We start from the raw sequence: 13,631 nt of genomic DNA, 5'->3' as shown, positions 1-13,631 counted from the left end.
AATTTTTAGTTCGTATTTGTAACTTTTTTTTTTTTTTTTTTTTTTTACACCTGATTTTATTTTAGTTTTCGATATTTTTGTATATTTTCGTTTGGTATATATCCTTTGCGTATATAAATCACCTCGAAGTTCCTATCAAATGATTGACGAGTACACCCTCATCAGCTGTGTGAGCTTAATTAACTGCATAGATTAATTGCGATAAGATTTTTATAAGATGTTGATCTAATCAAAAGCCTTTGATATAAACTTTCATTGACATTAATGGTTATAACAAACGGATCGTTAGTTTATTACAGTTGTTTTCCCTTCCTTGGAATTGTCCCATTTGACGCAATTACGTTTTCAAGATGATAACGTTAATGAATGAGGTAATTGCTATCAAAGGGATCTCAGTGTACAGCCATTTTCTATTATTATTATTATTATTATTATTATTATTATTATTATTATTATTGCAAGCCAAGCTATAACTGTATTTGGAAAAGTAAGATGCTATAAGGAAATATTTATTTTAATGTTGTTACTGTTCTAAAGATATTTTATTTTTTCTTGTTTCCCTTTCCTCACTGGGCTATTTCCCTTGTTAGAACCCCTGGGATTATAACACGCTACTTTTCCAACTGTAGCTTAGCAAGTAATAATAATAATAATAATAATAATAATAATAATAATAATAATAATAATAATAATATAGAGAGTATACATGCATTGACTGCCTAGCTAAGATTCTCAATTCAATAGCCTAACCTGGTTATGAATTAATTAATCGAAATTCATACATGAATGATGAATACCCAAAGAATACACAACTTAAAGAATTATTTGTATTCTATATTTCACTGGAACAAAAATGCCATGTGTCTTGTTTCAGCAAAAGCTTCTATCTTTTTGGGTACAATCTTCCGGTATGTTAAGGTGACTTCATCGTTTTCAAAAAGTTTTATATAACTTACTTTAAGTTTCCTTTTATTGCTTAGAAGTTTTTGAACTTCACTCGTTATATCTCCTCGTTTTTCACATCATCGTTACTCTTTGAACCTTCTCAGACAGTATTTCTTATCATTCACTGTTCTCTTCTCTTTCCTCTTTATTATATGAGAGAGAGAGAGAGAGAGAGAGAGAGAGAGAGAGAGAGAGAGAGATGTTAGAGAGATATATTTGATATGTTAGAGAGAGAGAGAGAGAGAGAGAGATTTTATATGTCAGAGAGAGAGAGAGAGATTTTATATGTAAGAGAGAGAGAGAGAGAGAGAGAGAGAGAGAGAGAGAGAGAGAGAGTTTTATATGTAAGAGAGAGAGAGAGAGAGAGAGAGAGAGAGAGAGAGAGAGAGAGAGAGAGAGAGAGAGAGAGATTTTATATGTAAGAGAGAGAGATTCTATGTCAGAGAGAGAGAGAGAGAGAGAGCCTTGAACATGCAACTCCACTAAACCTCCCATCTCTTGCTGTCTATTGTCTCTCCAACAACTTCCACTCTCACCGTCTCCCATCCCTACCCCCATGGAAACCCCCCTGCCACGCTCCCCCCCCCCCTCCTTCCCCCACCTTCCTTGCCCTTGGCATCTTAACAAGGACTGATGATGGGAAGGGGGGGAGGGGAGATGGGGATCTAGTGAGCCATCCTCCAGTAATTATTCTTACTAACAGATACAAGCGCTTACCAGGATGCCATGAATTGCCTGCTCGAAATTACTTTGAACTGCTGGCTCATCAGCAGCCATTGCCTGGCCCTCCTTGGTCCTAGCCTGGTGGTAGCGTCCTTGCCTGGTGATTGTCAGACTGGGGTTTGAGTCCCGCTTTAAACTCGTTAGTTCCTTTGGTCACTGCAACTCTACTATCATTGGGAGCTAAGGTTTAGGGGTTTGGGGTAGCGTATACTGTAGATTTATCTGCTGAGTCGTCAGTAGCCATTGTCTGGCCCGCCTTGGTCCTGGTGTTAGCGTCCTTGCCTTGCGATTGTCAGACTGGGATTCGAGTCCCCCTCCAATTCGTTAGTTCCTTGGGTCGCTGTAACACCACTATCCTTGGGAGCTAAGGATGGGGGGGGGGGGTGGAGCCTGTAGGTCTATCTGCTGAGTCATCAGCAGCCATTACCTGGCCCTCCTTGGTTCTAGCCTGGTGGTAGCGTCCTTTCCTGGTGACTGTCAGTCTGGAATTCGAGTTCCGCTCAAACTTGTTAGTTATTTTGGTCGCTGCAACCCCACTATCCTTGAGACCCAAGGTTGCGGGGTTTGGGGCAGCCTGTAGGTCTATCTGCTGAGTCATCAGCAGCCATTGCCTGGCCCTCCTTGGTCTTAGCCTGGTGGATGCGTCTTTGGCTGGTGATTTTCAGATTGGGGTTCGAGTCCATCTTAAACTCGTTAGTTCGTTTGGTCGCTGCAACCCCACTATCCTTGGGAACTAAGGTTGGGAGGTTTGGGGGAGCCTATAGGTCTATCAGCTTAGTTATCAACAGCCATTTCATGGCCCTCCTTGGTCCTTGCTTGGGTGGAGAAGAGGCATGGGCGCTAATCATATGTATATATGGTCAGTCTCTAGGGTATTTTCCTGCTTTGTAGGGCAATATCACTGTCCCTTGCCTCTGCCATTCATGAGCGGCCTTTAAATCTTTAAACTCGAATGAATATGGCTGGATCTAATCATGTTTTTATGCTCTTTTTTTTTTAACTCGACGAAAGCCAACTCTTAACTTTTTTTTTTCTATTAGATAATAGTATGAATAAATACTTGGGATTTAATATTATCCGTGATTCGTGCTTTTGCCTTCATCTGCCATTCTACCCCGATGTTCTGGAATGAACATGGCCATCCAAGATGTTCCCCTCCTTGCTTGATCTTCAAACTTGCGCCTGAACTATGTATGAACCACTTCGTCTCAGACTGAACCAGCTCCAATCTCTGGAGTTGGGGGTAATTACTTTAACGGGGGCTTAAGGCCCCCGACTTCATTTACGCTTTATGTTCTGTTGTGCCATTCGAATTCTGTCTTTAAATTACCTTTGGGGTTTTAATTTTCACATGTGATCATTCTTGCCTTACTGAGGGTACATGTTCCCTCGGCAAATAGTTGATATACAAAATATTTATTTCCATGTATGTTACTGCTCTTAAAATATTTTATTTTTCCTTGTTTCCTTGCCTTACTGGGCTATTTTCCCTGTTGGAGCCCCTGGGCTTATAGCATCCGACTTTTCCAACTAGAGTTGTAGCATAGCTAGTAATAATAATAATAATGATAATAATTATTTTGGAAAGGAAACATTTTATAAACGTAACATTTGATTTTTTACTGTACTTCACCTTCTCGTGTCTAACCATTCCTTTTCCTGTGGAACATAAATCCTTAAAGAACTATACTCTCTCTCTCTCTCTCTCTCTCTTTTTTTTATTTTTATTTTTATTTTTTTTTTTTTTTTTTTTTTTTTTTTTTTTTATGAGGCGCATTTGCACTGACTCGCAGCGGTGCCCTTTATGCTCGGAAAAGTTTCCTGCTCTCTAATTGGTGAGAATTATCTTGTCCAACCAGTCAGCGATCAGGAAGCTTTTCCGAGCTAAAGGGGCCCCGCTGCGAGTCGGTGCAAATCTGCCTCGCTAAAAAAAATTTACTATAGTAAATCTTCGTCTCCTCTTGGGTAATATAGACAGTTATTTTTTGTCACAAAGAACGCTTACCATTAGGCCATCGACCTTTCGCTCTGGCACAGATCGTGATTGCAACAGGAAACAACGGATTTATGTTTCTGTTTAAGATTCAGATAGCCTATAGTCAATTCTTTTAAGCGAGGCATATTTGCACGTTTAAGATTCAGATAGCCTATAGTAAATTCTTTTAAGCGAGGCATATTTGCACCGACTCGCAGGGGTGCCCTTTTACCTCGGAGAAGTTCCCTGATAGCTGATTGGTCGGAAGTATTTTTGTCCGAATACTTCCTACCAATCAGTGATCAGGAAACTTTTCCGAGCAAAAGGGGCACCCCTGCAAGTCGGTGCATTTCTGCCTCACTAAAAAAAATTGACTATAGTGATGGCACAATCTTGGTATATGATTCAACTTGTGGAAATTACAGTTAGTTTATTATTATAATTATTATTATTATTATTATTATTATTGTTGTTGTTGTTGTTGTTGTTGTTGTTGATGTTGTTGTTCTTATAATTATTATTATCATTATTATTGCTGTTATTATTATTATTATTATTATTATTATTATTATTATTATTATTATTATCGTTGTTGTTGTTGTTGTTGTTATTATTAGAAAAATTGAAGGGTATTAGACATTAGTGTTTTAAGGTATGTTATAAGGTCACCAGGAGGAAATTTGTCAACAATTGGATAATTCATAAGTTTACAATACATGGATTCTAAAGAGAAAGGGTATCAAAATTCAAATTTTCTTTCTTTTAAGAATCCATATATTGTAAACTTAAGAATTATCCAATTGTTGACAAATTTTATTATTATTATTATTATTATTATTACTAGCTAAGCTACAACCCTAGTTGGAAAAGCAAGATGCTATACTACCAGTGGTTGCTCCAATAGGGAAAAATAGTCCAGTAAGGAAAGGAAACTAAGGAAAAATAGAATGTTTTAAGAACAGTAACATTGAAATAAATATAAAAACTTTAACAAAACAAGAGGAAGAGAATTAAGATGTAATAGTGTGCCCGAGTGTACCCTCAAGTAAGACAAATCTAACCCAAGACGGTGGAAGAAAATGGTACAGAGGCTATGGCACTACCCTAGACAAAAGAACAATGGTTTAATTTTGGAGTTACCAATATATATATATTATATATATATATATATATATATATGAGAGAGAGAGAGAGAGAGAGAGAGAGAGAGAGAGAGAGAGAGAGAGAGAGAGAGAGAGAGAGAGAAATAAGGTTAATCTTTGGATATTAAAAGATATTCTCCAAACTTCAACCACTGCCTTATAAACTTTAAAATGCCAGGAAATGCGCACTTGCATAACTAAGACCATTTGACCGAAAACGTCGAGGCAATATCCCCGAAAATTCGCCAAAAATCTTCCCGCCCGGACCCTGTTTTCCGAATAGGGCGTTTCAGTTCGCGGGAACGTAAAATAAAACGTTTTGTGGGAAAAACTACTCCACTCCAAATTTTCTATTTGCCCGAGAGTCATTCTGAGAACACTACGCTATGCCAAAAGACCGCCAAAAAGTCAATGATGGCATGTATCCAAGATATGGCGGGAAAGTTGTGAGATATGGCGGGAAAGGCAAGAGATATGGCGGGAAACTTTAGAGAGGAGAGGAGGAGTGGGGAGAGAAGGGAATCTGGAGCAGGGTTGCCAGGTTTTCTAAATGAGAAAAGGCCAACTTTGGCAACTTCTAGTGAATAACTGAAATAATAATACCAATTCCTTAATATCCCAAGAGGGTCTGCCCCTCTCTTTTGTTCTTCTCATGTACTTCTCTTTCTCCCTATTTCCTTAATCTTTCCCATACCGAGTACCTGCCTTTGAGCTATTAATTGGATTGTATCCAGGGGTACTCTTCCTTTCCCTATATTCCCCACTTCCCTATTATTAGTATTATTATTATTGACATTAAATATTGGCAACTTCTAATCAACAGAAGCTTTAAAAGGCCAAGTCGTTAGTAGAAAAAGGACAATTATATAGTATTTAATACCCGCCTTTTTTCATATTTCTAAAGGACAACCAATTTTGAAAAAAGAACAAATTTGAGGTGTTTTTTTTTCTTTTGGCGTGAAAAAATGCCAAACTGGCAACCCTGATCTGGAGGGCGGTTTTAGATATGAATGGGGTTGACCGGGACAGGAAAAGGCTGCCATGTCATGTAGACATGGCTGTCACAAAGTTTTCTGGAGTGAAAAACTGGGAAAAGATTATTAAAAAGAAAAAAAATGTTCAAAAATCTGAGAGGAGATGAATTTAAAAAAAAATATTCATAGATGGAGATGAAACACATAAAACCAGTGTTTGTATGTGTATATAGAGATATATATGCGTGTTTGTGTATATCATATATATATATATATATATATATATATATATATATATATATAGAGAGAGAGAGAGAGAGAGAGAGAGAGAGAGAGAGAGAGAGAGAGAGAGTTCTCTAGCTTGAGGGTACACTCGGGCGCACTATTCTTATTTCTCTTCCTCTTGTTTTGTTAAAGTTTTTATTGTTTATAAAGGAAATATTTATTTAGATGTTACTGTTCTTATAATATTTAATTTTCTTTTGATTCCTTTCCTCGCGGGGCTATTTTCCCGGTTGGAGCCCCTGGGCTTATAGCATCTAGGTTTTCCAACCAGGGTTGTAGCTTAACAAGTAATAATGATAATATATATATATATATATATATATATATATATATATATATATATATTATATAGTATATACATATATACATTTAATATATATTATATAACTATACAATTTATATTCACACATGCATGTATATACAGATAAACACATATATCATCATCCTCATCTCCTACGCCTATTGACGCAAAGGGCCTCGGTTAGATTTCGCCAGTCGTCTCTATCTTGAGCTTTTAATTCAATACTTCTCCATTCATCATCTCCGACTTCGCGCTTCATAGTCCTCAGCCATGTAGGTCTGGGTCTTCCAACTCTTCTAGTGCCTTATGGCGCCCAGTCCACAAATGTATGTATGTATGTATGTATATATATATACATATATATATATATATATATATATATATATATATATATACACACACATATATACACATATATATATACATATATATACATATACTGTATATATATTATATATATATATATATATATATATATATATATATATATATATATATATATATCACAAGCATTGCAGACGAGCACGAAATTTTTCTTTATTATTTTTGCAAAGATGATGAACAGGAATTACGCATAGCTAGAAAAAAACCTTAATACCTATCATTGTTGCACTGCACTCTGTAATCAGGCCATTAACTCCTGAAAAGTAAGACTACTAACTCGCATTATAACCCAAGACATTAGTGTTTTTCTCCTCGTGCAGAGTTATAATAACACCCTGAGGAGGATATAAGTCACGTGAGCCTCTGGTAAGACGCTATAATGCTGCTTTTATCTTGAGCAACGGCAACCGTGCTTAGAAGACTTTCTATTTGGGATCCATTTTCTCAAGGTCTAAGGAAGCTGGTTCTTATTATTGATACTAATTCGTAGTAGCGTTTATTTCTTCTACACAGTTTCCAAATTAAGATGTTTAAAAAACTATACTAATTTTTTTTTAATGAGGTGCATTTGCACCGACTCACACCGATGCCCTTTTAGCTCGGAAAAGTTTCGTGCTATCTGATTGGTTAAAATTATATTGTCCAGCCAATCAGCGATCAGGACACTTTTCCGAACTAAAAAGGCACTTCTGCGAGTCGGTGCAAATCTGCATCACTAAAAAGAATCGATTTTAACTGCTTTGATATTTATTGTCTTCAAATTTACCGCTTTATGGACACGTGTACGAAACACATTACTGTAATATTTCTATTTGTAAACAATAAACTACTCTTCTTCTTTGTATGCCTCTTTTCCCACTCTTATGTGGGGTCGATGTTTCTGGCCAGTGTTTTCCATCTACCTCCGTCCCACACTTCACCATCGGTTAATCCCTTTGATCGAAGGTCATCCTTGATACAGTCCATCCACCTTCTTTGGTCTCCCTCTCCTTCTCGTTCCCTGTACCTCCATTTCCATCACTCTCCTCCCCAATATACTGTTCATCTCTTCTCATGACATGACCATATCACCTCGGTCTACTTTCTTGGATCTTATCTGATAGTTTTCTAACTCCTTTGGTACCCCTAATTACCCCATTCCGTATCTTATCTCTTCTTGTCACCCCACACATCCATCCCAACATTCTCATCTCTGCCACATCCAGCTTCTTCTACTCTCTCTGCTCTATTTGTCCCTACCCTTAGCCCTTTTAAGCACCCAAATATAGTCCTTCTTCCTTACTAAAGACGAAGGAGTACGTGAAAGTTGTTAAGAGAATTCTACCAAATCTTCATAGTTAACGGGACAACGCATCCCACAAGACTCATTCTTAATGATCTTGAGAATATCAGGAAAGAAGGCTTCTGGAGAAACTAAGTTCCTCTCTCTCTCTCTCTCTCTCTCTCTCTCTCTCTCTCTCTCTCTCTCTCTCTCTCTCACCCAAAGACTAACTTTATTCTCTCTCTCTCTCTCTCTCTCTCTCTCTCTCTCTCCTCTCTCTCTCTCTCTCTCTCTCTCTCTCTCTCTCTCTCTCATACCCAAAGACTAACTTTATTCTCTCTCTCTCTCATACCCAAAGACTAACTTTATTCTCTCTCTCTCTCTCTCTCTCTCTCTCTCTCTCTCTCTCTCTCTCATACCCAAAGACTAACTTTATTCTCTCTCTCTCTCATACCCAAAGACTAACTTTATTCTCTCTCTCTCTCTCTCTCTCTCTCTCTCTCTCTCTCTCTCTCTCTCTCTCTCTCTCATACCCAAAGACTAACTTTATTCTCTCTCTCTCTCATACCCAAAGACTAACTTTATTCTCTCTCTCTCTCTCTCTCTCTCTCTCTCTCTCTCTCTCTCTCTCTCTCTCTCTCTCTCTCTCATCCTTAAACCTCACCTTTTTATACATTCTAATGAAAGCCTGAATACGCAAGATGTATGATTCGCTTACTAGCAACACACGTCGTTTACTGCTTAAGAATTCCAGAAGCAGGGAATCTGCCACACATTTCGTTTACTCTTATCAAAACAACAAAAGTCATCAACTCCCTCCCCCCCCCCCTTTGGGTTCCCCGGTCACATTTATATGGAACTTTCACAATCAGTTAATGAGATCTTAGTTGAATCCGGGAGAAATTGGTTTTTATGTAGACCGAGATGTCATTTTCCTTAACACGGAAACGTCCGGGTATGTAACCGAATAACGTTCGGTCAAAATGAAAAGTCAGATATTTTCGGTATTGTTCCAGAAGTGAAGCGTTTTGTTCTTCGTTGTGTTTAAAGGCTGATGTGAGATTGCAAGTGCGTTTGCTTGCATTCGAGGCTTTCGTGTTTTAGAATGCTAGGCCGTTGAAAGGAAAGATTTCATACCTTTAAGCATATAATTTTTGATAACGATTAATTACTTTGAAATAGTAAGATTATATGCAGATCATATACCGGTGTGTGTGTATATAAATATATATATATATATATATATATATATATATATATATATTATATATATATATATATATATATATATATATATATATATATACATACAGTATATGTCACACAAGTATCCTGGACCAGGGTTCGAAACCGGCCGGGCAGATACTATAGTCTGATTGATTTCGCCTGGGGCTCTGATCCCGAGATTGTTTAGAGAATCCAGACATGAATGTGTTAATATATATATGGCTTATTTGAAATATGTATATATATATATATATATATATATATATATATATATATATATATATATATATATACATATATATATATACACCATTGTAGCTTATTCAGGATATGCAACTATGTGGCTGATATATCCTTGCCACACCAGCGCGCTCGGGGATAGAACCTTGGATGGTATGACCGAGTATTTCAGAGCTCGGAATCATTGAGCTGGCCAATCGTCCCCTCTTTGATGCTAATTATGATAGTACTCAGGGTATGTGAAGCTATGGAGCCACGTTCGATTCGGGCTATCGTTCATAAATCCGCTCAGCTGTAAATAAGTAGCTAAGGCTGAGTAAAAATACCTCCCTGTTTAAATGATGAAGGGTCTCTCTCTCTCTCTCTCTCTCTCTCTCTCTCCTCTCTCTCTCTCTCTCTCTCTCTCTCTCTCTGTATATATACCACACACACACACACACACACACACACACACATATATATATATATATATATATATATATATATATATCTATATATATATATATATATGTGTGTGTATATGTATATATATTTATCTATAGATATATTATAAATATATATATGTATATATATACATATATATATATTTATATATAAATATATATATATATATATATATATATATGTATGTATATATATGTGTGTGTGTATATGTATATATATTTATCTATAGATATATTATAAATATATATATGTATATATATACATATATATATATATATTTATATGTAAATAGATATATTATAGATATATATATATATATATATATATATATATATGTATATATATATGCATATATATTTATATATAAATAGATATATTATAAATATATATATATATATATAATATATATATGTATATATATATATATATATATATATATATACGTGTATATGTCTAACTAATTCCAACACATGAATTTCGTGTTTTTAGTTATATATACTGTACATATTTGACAATTCCGAACAGAAAAAAAAAAATGACATTTCTCCCCACATCCAAAGCATTTTACAGAAGGGCTTGACTTCTACCATCACTGTATTGATAGTTTCCTTGTGCTAAGCTCAGCGGATCAGATTTAAATCCTCCAGATCACACGAGACTAAAGGCTTCAATATTTATTTATCTCTGGATTTTGCTCAATTTAATAGGTCCTCCAGAGGATTTTTTTTTTTTTTTTTTTTTTGAAAACCGTATCCAATTAAATTTGACTCCTGGAAGGCTTTACAGTCGGCCTGGTTTCTTATTTATTTGTTATGGAGATTTTCCGAAATGTAAATATATCCCCAAGGGTTTAGAGGTTTTAAAAAAGTATAAGGATATATATATACTGTAGGTTTTTCTTGGCTGTCAGCCTAGATATGTATGTGAGGATGAATTTGTTGTCTCTAAATATAAGGAAAACATTTGAGTCGTTTGTAAATTTCAAACTGAGAAAGTTGTCCGAAGAAGTTTACGAATATTCAAGGGAAATGGAAAATGGAAAAGTTCCAGATCTGGAAGTAGGGCTCAGGAAGAGAGTTCCAAATTTTGGAAGTAGAGCTCTGGGAGAGTTCTAGATTTGTATGTAGAGATCAGGAAGAGAGGTCCAGATTTGGAAGTAGAGATCAGGAAGAGAGTTCCAGATTTGGAAGTAGGGCTCAGGAAGAGAGTTCCAAATTTTGGAAGTAGAGCTCTGGAAGAGTTCTAGATTTGTATGTAGAGCTCAGGAAGAGAGTTCCAGATTTGGAAGTAGAGCTCAGGAAGAGAGTTCCAAATTTTGGAAGTAGAGCTCTGGAAGAGTTCTAGATTTGTATGTAGAGCTCAGGAAGAGAGTTCCAGATTTGGAAGTAGAGCTCAGGAAGAGAGGTCCAGATTTGGAAGTAGAATTCAGGAAGAGAGTTCCAGATTTGCATGTAGAGCTCAGGAAGAGAGTTCCAGATTTGGAAGTATAGCTCAGGAAGAGAGTTCCAGATTTTAAAGTAGAGCTTAGGAAGATAGTTCCAGATTTGGAGTAGACCTCAAGAAGAGAGTTCCAGATTTGGAAGTAGAGCTCAGGAAGAGAATTCCAGATTTGGGAATAGAGCTCAGGAAGATAGTTCCAGATTCGGGAATAGAGCTCAGGAAGATAGTTCCAGATTTGAGAGTAGACCTCAGGAAGAGAGTTCCAGATTTAGGAGTAGAGCTCAGGGAGAGAGTACCAGATTTGGAAGTAGAACTCAGGAAGAGAGTTCCAGATTTAGGAGTAGAGCTCAGGAAGAGAGTTCCAGATTTGAGAATAGAGCTCAGGAAGATAGTTCCAGATTTGGAAATAGAGCTCAGGAAGAGAGTTTCCAGATTTGGAAGTAGATCTCAGAAGAGAGTTCCAGATTTGGGAATAGAGCTCAGGAAGATAGTTCCAGATTTGAGAGTAGACCTCAGGAAGAGAGTTCCAGATTTAGGAGTAGAGCTCGGGAAGAGAGTTCCAGATTTGGGAATAGAGCTCAGGAAGATAGTTCCAGATTTGGAAGTACACCTCATGAAGAGAGTTCCAGATTTAGGAGTAGAGCTCAGGGAGAGAGTACCAGATTTGGAAGTAGAACTCAGGAAGAGAGTTCCAGATTTAGGAGTAGAGCTCAGGAAGAGAGTTCCAGATTTGGGAATAGAGCTCAGGAAGATAGTTCCAGATTTGGAAGTAGACCTCATGAAGAGAGTTCCAGATTTAGGGAGTAGAGCTCAGGGAGAGAGTACCAGATTTGGAAGTAGAACTCAGGAAGACAGTTCCAGATTTGGAAGTAGACCTCAGGAAGAGAATTCCAGATTAGGAAATTGAGCTCAGGAAGAGAGTTCCAGATTTGGAAGTAGACCTCAGGAAGAGAGTTCCAGATTTGGAAGTAGAGCTCAGGAAGAGAGTTCCAGATTTGGGAATAGAACTCAGGAAGAGAGTTCCAGATTTAGGAGTAGAGCTCAGGGAGAGAGTACAGATTTGGGAGTAGACCTGAAGAAGAGAGTTCCAGGTTTGGAAGTAGAGCTCAGGAAGAGAATTCCAGATTAGGAAATTGAGCTCAGGAAGAGAGTTCCAAATTTGGAAGTAGAGCTCAGGAAGAGAGTTCAAGATTTGGAAGTAGAGCTCAGGAAGAGAGTTCCAGATTTGGGAGGTAGACCTCAGGAAGAGAATTCCAGATTTGGAAGTTGAGCTCAGGAAGAGAGTTCCAGATTTAGAAATAGAGCTCAGGAGAGCTTAAGATGGATATATTTAGATAGTCCTTCCTAGAAGGGGAGCACGGACCCTTGCCAATTACTACCAGTCCATAAGTGGGAATATGGATGTGAAGGAGATAAGGTCATATATAGAGGATGATAATGGGATGGAAGGAATAGAATGAGAAGGACCATGACGACCGTGGCAGGAGTCCGAAGCTCAGCAGAGGCACCGCAAAGTAAACGTCGTTCCCAAACCCTGACGACAATGGCAGGAGTCCGAAGCTCAGGAAACGTCGTTCCCAAAAACCCGGATTTTATTCGGTCCTGGATAAATTTGATTTTTTCTTATTTCAGCGATCTCGAAGAAAGGGGTAATCAAGAGAGTAACTCTTGAAGCTTGAAGATGATGACTGATGGGCCAGAGAGGAGAAGTTCCTCTTTGTAAAACTCACGGTTTTGTGAGCAAAATGATACTTGCAGAAATAAGAACTAAAGGAAACCTGTTGACAGAGATTGATAGGGTCCTCAGGAGAGGTGTTGGAAAGTATTGGTTATCATATCAAGGAGAGGACAAATGATGGTGTGCGCTGAATATGAGTGGAATATACCGAACAATAACGCATAAAGTTAATATTATTCTGTAATTATGAATGTAAAGAAAATGGTTTATGACGTCAAAATAGAAAAAAAGTTATTTAAAATTATATTTTGTTTTTTCAAACTCAGGTCCTCTCCGATATACGTAACTTGAATACCATTTATGATATATATACATTTATATATATATATATATATATATATATATATATATATATATATATATTATTATATATAGATAGATATATACTGTATATATACAGGTATATATATATATGTATATATATACAGGTATATATACATATATGTATATATACATATATATATATATATATATATATATATATACATATACATATACATATATTATTACTTGCTAAGCTACAAACCCTATTTGGAAAAGCAGGATGCTTTA

The 13,631-nt window shown here is 36.7% G+C and overlaps 1 protein-coding gene across 1 annotated transcript; it reads left to right on the top strand.

The window, feature by feature from the left end:
• The first annotated feature begins 5,171 nt into the window (after window positions 1-5,171).
• LOC137621776 (apolipoprotein A-IV-like) lies at window positions 5,172-12,248 on the top strand. Its single transcript, XM_068352285.1, has 2 exons — window positions 5,172-5,250; window positions 11,455-12,248. Exons 1-2 carry the CDS (start codon window positions 5,172-5,174, stop codon window positions 12,246-12,248), a joined length of 873 nt encoding a protein of 290 aa, XP_068208386.1.
• The last annotated feature ends 1,383 nt before the right edge of the window (window positions 12,249-13,631 follow it).

This window comes from Palaemon carinicauda, chromosome 28 (genome assembly GCF_036898095.1).
Source record: "Palaemon carinicauda isolate YSFRI2023 chromosome 28, ASM3689809v2, whole genome shotgun sequence".
Lineage (NCBI taxonomy): Eukaryota > Metazoa > Arthropoda > Malacostraca > Decapoda > Palaemonidae > Palaemon > Palaemon carinicauda.
The sequence above is the reverse complement of the archived record's forward strand: the minus strand, read 5'-3'. Positions and strand labels throughout refer to the sequence as shown.

Excerpts from the sequence above, each read along its gene's own strand:
- LOC137621776 (XM_068352285.1), top strand. The coding sequence starts at position 5,172 with ATGCCAAAAGACCGCCAAAAAGTCAATGATGGCATGTATCCAAGATAT. Across the intron at positions 5,251-11,454 it reads TGTGAGATATGGCGGGAAAG|ACCTCAAGAAGAGAGTTCCA; the intron begins GCAAGAGATATG and ends GATTTGGAGTAG.